Source organism: Drosophila ficusphila, unplaced genomic scaffold (assembly GCF_018152265.1).
Source record: "Drosophila ficusphila isolate 14025-0441.05 unplaced genomic scaffold, ASM1815226v1 contig_414, whole genome shotgun sequence".
Lineage (NCBI taxonomy): Eukaryota > Metazoa > Arthropoda > Insecta > Diptera > Drosophilidae > Drosophila > Drosophila ficusphila.
Window position 1 is genome coordinate 11,937,411 of NW_025064328.1, and position 11,680 is coordinate 11,949,090.

General features: G+C 38.9%; 4 protein-coding genes across 4 annotated transcripts; 3 read left to right on the plus strand and 1 right to left on the minus strand.

Moving 5' to 3' along the window:
- The first annotated feature begins 2,156 nt into the window (after positions 1–2,156).
- Positions 2,157–7,360, plus strand: LOC108096867. The gene is made up of 3 exons (XM_017198793.2): positions 2,157–2,455; positions 5,624–5,911; positions 6,421–7,360. Exons 1-3 carry the CDS (start codon positions 2,401–2,403, stop codon positions 6,762–6,764), a joined length of 687 nt encoding a protein of 228 aa, XP_017054282.1. The 5' UTR covers positions 2,157–2,400; the 3' UTR covers positions 6,765–7,360.
- An 81-nt stretch (positions 7,361–7,441) lies between these two features.
- On the plus strand, positions 7,442–8,574 carry LOC108096868 (ventrally expressed gene D protein). Its single transcript, XM_017198794.2, has 2 exons — positions 7,442–7,729; positions 7,808–8,574. Exon 2 carries the CDS (start codon positions 7,808–7,810, stop codon positions 8,051–8,053), a length of 246 nt encoding a protein of 81 aa, XP_017054283.1. The 5' UTR covers positions 7,442–7,729; the 3' UTR covers positions 8,054–8,574.
- A 116-nt stretch (positions 8,575–8,690) lies between these two features.
- Positions 8,691–10,762, minus strand: LOC108096866 (KH domain-containing, RNA-binding, signal transduction-associated protein 2). Its single transcript, XM_017198792.2, has 6 exons — positions 10,536–10,762; positions 10,347–10,468; positions 9,919–10,283; positions 9,704–9,793; positions 9,475–9,560; positions 8,691–9,159 (listed from the first exon to the last, which is right to left on the minus strand). Exons 1-6 carry the CDS (start codon positions 10,696–10,698, stop codon positions 9,026–9,028), a joined length of 960 nt encoding a protein of 319 aa, XP_017054281.1. The 5' UTR covers positions 10,699–10,762; the 3' UTR covers positions 8,691–9,025.
- A 286-nt stretch (positions 10,763–11,048) lies between these two features.
- Positions 11,049–11,679, plus strand: LOC108096738 (DNA polymerase epsilon subunit 4). The gene is made up of 2 exons (XM_017198585.2): positions 11,049–11,293; positions 11,350–11,679. The coding sequence occupies exons 1-2, from the start codon at positions 11,113–11,115 to the stop codon at positions 11,634–11,636; spliced, it is 468 nt and encodes a 155-aa protein (XP_017054074.1). The 5' UTR covers positions 11,049–11,112; the 3' UTR covers positions 11,637–11,679.
- The last annotated feature ends 1 nt before the right edge of the window (position 11,680 follows it).

The window sequence follows — 11,680 nt, forward strand, 5'->3', positions numbered from 1 at the left end:
CTTGATGCAATTGCGGCTTTTTCTCAGGCCGCCAATAAAGTCGGCCTGGGAAGCCGTGATTTCCTTGATTTCCAAGGGGTAATTTACCCACATCCCCGAAGTTACTCCATCTCATTTTCCGTCTGCCTTTTTTTTCCTGTCCCAAACGATGACGCCTACGTCGGGTGAGAGATACGGATACTTGGCTGCTCGGTTGCATGGATACTTGGATACTTGGCGCAACAGATGCAGATACGATTTATGAGTGCGACAGCGACCGCATTAAATGTAGATACATGCAACATTTGCACTGTACAAACAAACAAACAATTAAAATTAATCTACGAGCATAAAACAAAGTGCATTGCATTATGGATCTTGCACAGATAGATCTCTTTGAGGCTGTGTGTGCTCTGCACTGAGAGAAAATTCATTTTCAAGGATGTTGATATGAAAATAAAATGTTGATAACATGAATCACAAAAAAATGCAAATGTAAAACATAAGGAAAAAATGCATAGGGAGCGATTTTAAAAAGGTGCCAAAAGTGTGTAGTTTTTGTACAAAATTTGGGAAATTTTTTTTACCAATTTGCAACGGATTATTTTAATTTAAATAGATTACGAGTGTAATTTTTAATCAGCACATTCTAAAGGATTACTCAGAACTAGAAAATAAGAAGATAACAAATAAATAGGCCAAACTGTGAATAAACTAAATGACTAATTTAATGAAAAATAATGTAAAAACAACAAATTACATTGTACAGAATTTTATAGTGAAAAATATTATAAAATTCATTATTTTTGAAGATTTTATTTGTTGCTTACTGCAGTTTTTTAATGGACTTTTTATTTATTTTCAGTGTGAGTGGTGCGATGTTTGCGTTGTCTTCTTTTTGGGTGCCAAGCTTGTAAACATCCGCAAATTTAGAACAATTCCTAGGGAACTCTGATTCGGATTCTGTGGGGCAAGAAGCATTGGGAGTGAGTTTGAATATGGGAGTGAATGGGCGTGGATATTAATCAAATATTTATATTTACACACACCAGTTCGTTGGCACTGGAATGCATTCGTTGAATTTCCGAGAATTCGTTTCTTTTGAAAACAAATTAATCAAACAACAAGGGCGACAACAACAAAGTAAAAAGCCAGCAGAAGACTGGAAGAATAGAATGCTGACAGCAGGGAAATGTGAGAAATCTAGTGTGGAGTCGCTCGGAAAATTGAATTGTTGCAAGAGGCGCGCAGACTCCATGCGCCGGCGGCTTAAGAGAGGCAACTGCGGGCGACCACTCTCTTAGGCAGTTGGCAACGCGGCCAGTCGCAGTGGGTGGAAGTGGGATGGGTAGATTGCACCAACTGCAAGGGAATGCTGGAAAGTGGAATTGACCTAGGCTCTCTCTCTCTCTCGCGCGCGCCTCCTGCCAAGTGGGAATTTGGAATTCGTTAGTACGGCGATTGCAGCGCTTCTCAGGATTTCCAATTGGGCACTCCTGCGTCTGTGCAACATGACTCATCTGCTCTCCTTCGCCGCCTTCGGTTGTTCATTTATGCCGATTCGGATTCGGTTATTATGCTGGCTCTTTTCCATTCTGAAGTCAAAAATTACAGTTGAGCTACACTAACTGGGAAATTGGTTACCTATGGGAAAACTTGTTTATTTACTTGTAGAGTCCTTTATCAAGTTCAAAAGTATAAACGCTATATGTTGAAATGGGTATAAATTTTCCAATAAGAATTTCCTATGCTTTTGTTTTTGTAAATTCATTGTGCTAAAATCGATTTTTCACAAGTTTGTGGTTATAATTTTATTTGATAAAAAAACGTTGTAAATTCAAGTAATGTTTAAAAGATTAAAATTAATTTGAGTAAAGGATTTGTAAGTTCCACTTATTTTATTGTTGTCATTAAGGTTAGGTTGAGGTTAAGCGTTATAACTGTATTTTATGGTGTACAAAAAAATACTTTAACTACATATATTTAATGTTATATTCCTTATTTTCAATTCCTTTTGAACAACTAAGAAGCAGTAGTTGTACAATTTTAGGAACAAAGTTTCCTTTCACAAATTGGAAGAAATTTTTGTTCCCTTGCAGACGTAACACTGTACCTGGACATCCCTCCGTTGGCATTCGCAATAGCGCTTCTTGTTTCCCACTGGCAGTCCTCGACGAACAACAGAATCGAAAACGACAACCCACGCAAAAGTTCCAGCCACAAAAAACCCACAAAAACCTTAGCGACACAAACAAAGTTCAGTGTCTCGGCCGCCGTTTATCCTCGAAGTTGGCGAAAAAAGCGAACGGGTTCTGTAACCGCTGAAAAAGCAGAGAGACACACATAAAAGTGAAAAGGATTGCAAGGAGTGGATATTGGCAAGGCCCTCAAACATAAAAAAATAAAAAACAAGCGACAGAAATGAGGTATCTTTGGCTGCTGCTCCTTATCGCCTGCGGATCTGTCCAGTTTCCAGGTAGGAATCGGTTGCATCTCTCACATCTTTTGCCGCACATCGAGTGGCATTAAGAGAAGACAAATTAATTTCGATTCAATTTGTAATCTTTATGTGCCGTGGATTTTTTACTCGAAAACATATGCGGGTTCCATAAAAATAGAGGTCTCTTCAAAGGCTTAATTCTCCCAGGAATACAAGTTTAAGGCGCACAAAGAAATACTTGTATATATAATATATTTCTTGTTTGCTTGCCGCTTCTTATAACCCACTCATGGACGCTAATTTGCATAATCTAGTGATTATAATCCTGGGGAAAAGTCTGCGGCACTTGTGCATGTATATGAGTTGCAAGTAATCGATGGATTACATTGCACTTACCCCGTTTTTTTTCCGCTGACCCAATAAGGCAAGCTGAATCTATTAGAATATTGCCGCATCATTTGAATTAATCGGAAAAAAACATCCAATTAATTTATATGCAAGAGAAAGAACACGAATGATTCATTGTGGTAGATGGTATTATTCCCAAGTTCCCCCAAAATCAACTGATTCATAGATATTGAATAAAGGGTAGTACAAAAGAAAGCAGCTTAAAGATTAGTCACTTATTTTTTCATTACAATAATTAAATATTATTTGCCATAGAAGTTGCCTCATCGCACTTTTGAATATCAAGAAATTAGTTAGGTATTCAGCAGAGGTTGCATTTTCGCCATCTCCACATGGAACCGGCTCCAAACTCCATAAAACACTTGTCTGCCACCCAAAACTATCAGAGCTAAAGTGCTTCATAGGGCTCCCCACATTTATGGCAAACTTTTCCTTAAACGTTTTCTGGGACTTGGCAGAGTGGGTGGGGGGATAGAGTGGGCGAAAAGGGGGAGTGGCAGGGGAAGTAAGTGTTGTTGCCTGAAAGAACGTGTGTCATTCATTGAATTGACGACAATTTCGGAACCACTTGTAAGCAGGGCATGTCTCCATGATGATGAGTGTGCACAGGGAGAAAAAAACTCAAATTATTTACATTTTAGTATAAGATTGTATATTAAATTTGGAAAGCACCAAGTAAAACCAAATAAATGCAGTAAGGACTTTTAATACAACTTCTTAACATCAGATTTTTTTGATATTCCTTTGAAACGTATCTCAAAATAAATTTATTGGAGAAAAAGTGGGAGCCTCTTTTTATTTAATGTTGTTCTTTATTCATTCTTTTTCTTATAAGAACTTAAAATCTTGAATCTTAGTCTCAGCAACTAAAGACACCATGCAATATATTCTGAAAGGAGCTTAAATCTTAAAGCTTACTTTACCGTAAACATTTGATAATGATCTATGATTTTAGATATAGTTTTTCGGCTCGTGTACGAGCACTGCTCAGTGCCTCCAAATAGAGAAATTAGTGGAACAGTAAATGAAAAGGGTGGCAGGGGTACGGATGGCACTGAATGAGCACATTGTTAAAAATATCAACATGATTAAAGTGGCTCTTGAATAATTAAGCAACTGGAAGTGGGTCTGTGGAGCCGGGCTAGATGAGCTGTCAAAGGAAGAGAATGTGGCGAGGTAATTGTCGTATCATGCGTGCCTTTCAGGGTTATTTATGTGGCTTATCGATATTAATTATAATACAGAGAGGACGCCAGAAGCGTGGGATTCAATGGGTTTGTCACATGAGTTGACGCTTTTCCTTAAACAGCTGTGCCTTAACTTTCTACACTTGACCCTCAATAATTTTAAAGCGCCTTGGATGGAGAAACTCACAACATAAAGCTTAGCCTTCAGTATCTTATATGGTTATGGAATTATAAAAAGTATCTAATGTGTAAAGCTAAGTTTCCGTGAGGAAATAAAATGAGAATCAGAATATTTAAATTATATTTTATATAATAGCAATTAAAACTGTTAAGGCTTAAACACCAAATGTAAATCGTAAATATTGAACTAAAGATGGTATATTTATTTATATGTTTTTTTGTTTCGTAAGTCCTGCAATTTAAATGTTTGCTTATATTCTTATTGTTATATGTTTTTTTAGCATACTTTTAGGCAAAGAAATACTCATGGTCCCCAGTAAGCCACAAGTAGTAATTAAACTTGATCCATATTGTTTTTATGATTCAGAAAGATAAAATCATCCCCATTTTCCGGTGACCCAAATCGCATTTTCCGGGTAAACACAAGCGAGTAACTACGCCAAGGCTAAGAAAGGTGTCCCGACTTGTCTGCCGATGTCTTTTCATTTTTCCTAACGAGAGTGTAAACAAAACTAATAACTTTGCCACAACAACACACACACACACACATTAAACCCACGAATTATATGATATATATGTGTACGTGGATATGGCAAATTGGCAATTTTCGCTGCCATTAAGCAATGCGCTAAACGTGCAAATGACGCAACCAGAACGATGTATGTACATATATCCTTGAGCCAAATCCCGAATACATATATTCGCAGAATTGTGTTCCTTGCATATGATGAGTATTCCCGAAAAGAATTCCGTTCCGTGACCTGACCTCCAGCTCCAGGCAGGAGTTGGAGCCACCATATCACTCCAGAATGGGCGTTGACACGCTCCCTGGGAACAAAAAGACACATAAAAGGGGCTTGGCTTGGTTTTTGTTGGTTTGGTTGGCTTGGCGGCATGTTCCGTATTCCGTTAATGGTTTTATGTTCTCTTCCGAGGTCTTTGGGGCTTAGGCTTCGAAACTATCGCCAGACACGGAAATCTGGACTGGCACCTTCTCGAGTGCTTTTCAATGCATGCACAGCGAAAATAAACTGACTGATGTGATATGATAATTTTTGAAACAATCAACAACTATATGCAAAATAATTAACATATGTTCTAAATAAATCTTATAAAATATAAAAATACTTATTTAAAATTCCATTTTTTGCATAATTTTAAGTTTATTATTTTTAAAGATAATCTGTAATATAAATTTTGATTAAATTCGGAAAAGTAAAAAAGCCAACAAATTCCATACAATTCTTGCCTTTTTCGAGGCTTTAGCTTTATAAACCCATAAGTTCGTGTTGATAGAGAAAATCCGTACATAACACACAAAGTATAGAATTACTGACAAATATCAAATTAAAATCAACCAGATTTCGCTCACTGTTTAGCAAAAGGTGCGTGTGTATGTGGGCCCCTAACTAATTGAAATTTATTCCAGGTGTGCTGACCTTGCCGGAGGCACTCCCAGCCAAATCTTCATCAGCCGCTGGAGGCGGCAATGGAGGAGGAGCCGGGGGAGGAGTCACTGCCCCATCAGCCGGAGACACCAGCGCGGACTACGACGATTCTGGTGAGGAGGAGGAGCAACGTGCTCCTGGAAATCTGGCCAAGTCCACGGCTGGTCCCAAATTCCCCGATCCCTACTTCGAGCAGACTGATGTGATCATCTATGTGCCCAAAAACGCGACCAGTGTTAAGCTGGAATGCCCTGTGAAGAACTACAATGGTGAGTTTAAAAATCAATAATGGGAAAAAAATATAAAGGACAAAAATTGAAGTCAGCCAGCCTAGCTGATATTATAAAAAAAAAGTATGAGAAATTTTCAGAATAAAATAATGTTTTTTTTTTTACTTTAACTCTAAAGTCAGAAATTAAAGTCTTCTTACCATTTCTAAATGCATTTACCTCTAATTCACTTTAAAATTGTAACATACAGGTATGTAGAAATCTTTTGAACTTATTTAAACGTTTCAAGTGCTTTAGAAATTATAACTTGAAAAATTAATTATCATGTCTTCAATAAGACTAATAATTTTTAATATTACTTGCTCAATAAAAATATGAGTTGAAAATTAACAAATTAAAATCGAGCAACTCATAAAAATTTACAGATGACTTTATGTTAATGTTATGTCTTAAATGTTATAAACTCTACCAAAAACCTTAATATATTTTTAAAAACAAATCTCATAATCGAATATTGATTTTTTCTTTAATATTTTTCTTAACTAAAGCCCAACACCACGTGATCATGTGGTACAAGGATGATGTGCCCGTGTCCAACGATCGCGCCATAATCAACAAGATCTACGCACTGGACGAGCAGTTCGGCTTGACCGTTCCGCTGGCAGCGAATGCCACAGAGGAGCGGTTCGTGTGCAAGGCCCTTCCGAATGCCCTGCGCCAGGTGACCATCCGGTTTGGGCCGGAGCCAAGCACCCCAGCTCCGGCCGCGGATCCGGCGGTGACCTCCGCCCCCGCCAAGGATTCGGCACCTCAGGGTCGGGACATCAGCCTCTGGCTGGTGAGCTTCCTTTTGGCATCTGTCCAATTGGCAGTGGTGTCCCTTCGATTTTGAAGTGCCGGCCAAGTTCAAGAGCCCTCGAAGAATCCGCACCACCGGCATTCAAGTTTGGAGATGCACACCGCAACAGATGAGCTTGACATTGGGACATGGACATTGGGTGACCGTCGATGGCTTGGCGAAATTAAGATAGGTGTTGCTTTGTTACTGTAATATATATGTAGGAAAAGGAAAACAAACACAGATCTTACGGGGAAGCAAACATCCTAGAGCTATAGATTATTTGAATTCCACTTCCGAACTCAGCTTCCTCCACTTCCAAAATCGATGTTTGTTTAGACTCCTTTGAAGTATTATTGTTTGTATACCTCTTACAGATATGCTATATCTATAGGATCGAATTAGCCTAGTGTGATTGCTTTAGTCTTGCGCTTGATCGAGAGATTAGTACATAATTGATTTTAAATTAGCGGAACAAAATGCGATACCAAGTGGCTTAACGTATAATTGTGAAGGATACGATATATATATATATCTGTATATGTATGAAGAGATTATGAGTACATAAAAACAATGTATGCAATTTTTGTCGAATGTAAAGTGAAATAAACTAGAGCTGCTATAGACCCAGCTGAATCCATTCAACGAAATCCACCCCTATAAATGCAGGCCGGCAGGATTCCGTGGCGTACTTTCCTTTGGTAGTGGGAGGGGTGAAATCCAACACAAACACTCGCGCGCGACAAGGACAACAAAGCGCTGAGGTCCTTACAGAACCAGAACCTCCTCAATGCAGCTGCAAGGCGTCGAGGGAGCGGAAGGGGAAGGAGGAGGAGGAATTCCGCAATGTGCGCAGGGCCTGGCAACCATATGGTGGCTCCTAAGGGTGGTGTTAATGGTGGTGGTGCTGGTGGTGGCACAAGCCCCGAGCCAGAACTTTACCTTCCGGCTCAGTCATCAACTGCTTGGCGGCCAGGACACACATTTCTAGTCAGCGGAATAAATCAGCGCCAGCAAAGGTAAGTTCTCATTGAGAAACATTTTCTTTTTTTTTTTTTGGAGATATATCAGCAAAGTTCTTTAACCTTAACCTTCAGATGCTACCGCAAACCGAGACTCCTTCATCGATCGAGAATACTTACGTCGAGGCTCCACAATTCGCTGAACACTGCGGCCAAAGTCGTTGTGGCCAAGCCCAAACTGCTTTTGAGGTCTACCAAAGAATCCTGCAGCGTCTACAAGCAAATCAGCAAGAAAATCTCGAGGAAGCCAAGGAAAACGATTTAATTAAGCAGATTTGGCTTGACAGCTTCACGGGAAGACCCATACAATACCAATGTTAGTTGAAGAATGCAAAAACCTTGTTAAAGTTATTAAAATTAAATGGAAAGAAAACCAAAACTCTTAAGTATTTACAGTTGAATCCCTAAAAGTAAAATAACGAAACATAACATAACATTTTCTTTTCAAAGCCTTTATTGGTTTATTTTGAATTTTGTACTTATCATTAATATGTTAAATTACTTACCCATCTGGTTAGTTCTAAAACAAAATTGTGTGTTGAAAAAATATGAAATATGTTAAATACGCAGCAACTTTAATTGTTTATTTAATGTTCTTCCATCTTCATTTATAAATTCATAATGGTTTATTAACTTATTTTTAAACGCATTTTAATTTCTTGATTTCCAAAGTGGATTTTGATCTGCACTTATATTTTTTCTTCATTGAACAATGTGATAATTTCATTCCGTTTTATTACTTTACTAATTTATTTGATAGAGATATAACTCTGGATTCTACTGCTAGTGACACATGTTTTTAAATATGAATGCATATATTGATTGTAAAAGGGAGGATCGGGTCGCTTCGATTGTAATTGGATCTGTTTTGACATTATTTATTAAAATTCATTCATTGTGTTTGTTTTTTAATTATTACACATTTTTGAGAATCATAGAAAATTACGAACTCAGGAAATTATACTTTAAACATAATAGTATTTATTGGGCTTATAAACTGTTGGCATCGCCCACAGTTCCAACAGGTTTATGCAACTTTAAATTAAGATTAATATTATTTTCGTGGGAATTAAGAGCGCGAGTACGCATTTTTATAAATATTACTCATTATTCATTGATAGCATCATTTTAAATGGTGCATTCTTCTTGTTAGGCCAAGAATATATTAGGTTTAAGGTATATTCAAAGTGCTCCCATTATGGGCTTTATAAACATAAACATCGTCCTTAGTTATCTTTTATAGCGGCGTGTGGTGGAATCAACCGGAGCTCCGAACGGCGCAGCTCGGTACTATTATTTATATTTTTTGAGTATGGTATACGGATTGGGCTTATAGGACTTGATGGGCGGTTCGCGCATTCGTTTCATGTCAGTCGGATATGGACGTTTATATGCCGCTGCGTTTGTCGGTATTATTGATGGACGTGCTATAAAATTGGTTCATTATTATTTTTAGTAGTTTATGCGTGTATCGTTACTATATAGAAAAGGTTTTTGCGTTATTTAAAATTAATCATTCCAGAGTATTATATTCTTTTTTTTTTTTGCATTGAGAAGTTCTTGTTCATTCACTGTTACTGGTACTTGATACTACAGTTTAACCCGAGGTACCCCAGCCAAAGTGCAATCCATAGAATTGGAATGGTGCGTGGAAGGCAGAGGCGATCTTAACTACTAGACCCCGGCACTACGAATCTACAGCTGAGAGGGATAGAAGAGCATGCATGAGCGACCCAACTTACGTTTGCTGTACTCATAGCCCGTAGGTGGACGCTTGGGGGGCATACGGTGCTCGTATTCGTAGGCCACCTCCTCCGCCTCATCGACTCTATAGGGAATAATAATGTTAATTTTCCGTTCAACTCACGTTGGCTAAGATTTAAGGCACTAATCATACGCAAGGACGCTTGGGTCCCATATTCCTGGTGGGGTCATTAAATGATACAAAATTATACTTTACAAGTAACTTACTCGGGCGGATTTTCCGCAGCTCGTTTAATCAGATTTATGTACTTGGGTGCTCCATTGCTTCCGCCTCCAAACTTCTTGTCAAAGACAGATCTGTAAAGTAAAATTCAGCTTAAAATTCTTTTCCACTTGCTTTTGCCTCTTTGAATACCATCCAATCCAATCCCATTCTAGGTGATGGATGGGAAATACATTTGTTAATAATAGCATCCACTCACCTGTAGGCCTCCAGATTGGGCCCATGTATGCTCTTGGCCGACTCGGGATCCATTTCCATCAGTTCGCGCAGCTGTTCGTGCGAAACCTCGTCGTTTTTGTCTGGAATTAGATACTTACGGATCTCGGCCAGGGCATAGGCTATACGAGCGTAGCATTCCGCCGGCGTGGCCACCGTACTGACCTCCAGGAAGAGGTCCTTCTGTAGGTGGGCATACCTCGGATCGCCCGAGTTGCGCAACTGCTCCTCTTTGTTTCGATCGCGAATGGAACTCCTTCCCTTAATAGCGATCTTGCATTGTGTCTCCTCCTGAAGACGCCGCAGTGAGTTTCCCTTGGGACCCAGGATCTTGCCAGTGAAGTTGAACTGCCAGGATATATTTGGCATTAATAATACTGACAATGAAACCTCTTAGTATCAACAAACTACCTTTGGATACTGCTTAACAGGCACGAAAACCTTCTGGGTTATTTTCATCGGCTTTTGCTTGTACACATCCGCGTAGAACTCCTTGCCAGGAATGCGACCAGTACAATAGACTCGGTCCACAGCTGAAGTAGATAGAGAAAAAACATTAAATATGTATAAATAACTTTTATATATCCAAATTGATTTTACCCTCGTCGATGAGAAGTGCGCATAGTGGAAATTCGGCAGACAAACGCTGGCGCTCTTCATCCAAATCGGCCAGAAACTTTTGCGCCACCTCGTTAAGGCGAGGCTGATGATCATGGGTTGCTGGCTTCTCGGTAAATTCGCTTGGAGGTTCCATTTTTATCATAATATCCTGGAAATTACTTTCAACCAAAAACACAGTCTGAAAACTGTATGTATAATAGTACTCAAAATGGCCGCAGGGCTGTCAAACGTATTGAATTTCAGGGTTGCTGAGCTGTGGCACTAATGATATTATTTTAACGTATATAAGCTTAAAGAATATATAATATATAATATAAATACAAAATATTCATATAAAATATAATAATATGGTAATTGTTCAGAACAGCGGCTTTTCTGAAAAAACTTAATAGGGACATTACTTTAAAATTGTTTGAAAAAAAGCTAAATGCCAAGTAACAGAGTTGCCGGCAAATTGTGAAGTCGATTTCGATTTCGATATTTTTGGCGGCTAACCGGTGGTTCATCTCTAATATTACGCTTTTTTATGAGTTTGTTGATATTTTTGTGGTAAACAATGGCTAGCGAAGACTTATTTGAGCATGAATTCTCTGAAGAACAGGACTTGCAACATCAGCAGGCTATGGAAACAGAGGAGGCGGAACCGCCGGAAACCGAAGAACCCTCAGAAGTTATAGAGGAAACACCAGAAAATCCTCCTGAGGAACCGACGACAGAACCCGTTGCCGAAAAACCATGTAAGGTCTTACCAACAATAAGTATAATCATAACTGAATAGTTGATTGTATTGCAGTAACGAATGGCACCAAACCTTCTACTGATCACGAGGCCAAGATGACACAACTGCCTTTGGCGAGAATACGAAACATAATGAAGTTGGATCCGGATCTGCACATGGCCAACAATGAGGCCGTGTTTATGGTGGCCAAAGCCGTGGAGTTGTTCATCGCCTCATTGTCCCGGGAATCGTACACCTACACGGCCCAATCCAAGAAAAAGACCGTCCAAAAGAGAGACGTAGAAATGGCGATATCAGCTGTTGACAGTTTGATGTTTCTAGATGGAGCCATGAACTTTTGAACTCGCTGTAGGAAAACCCAAATTAAATAACCCACAAATCAAAC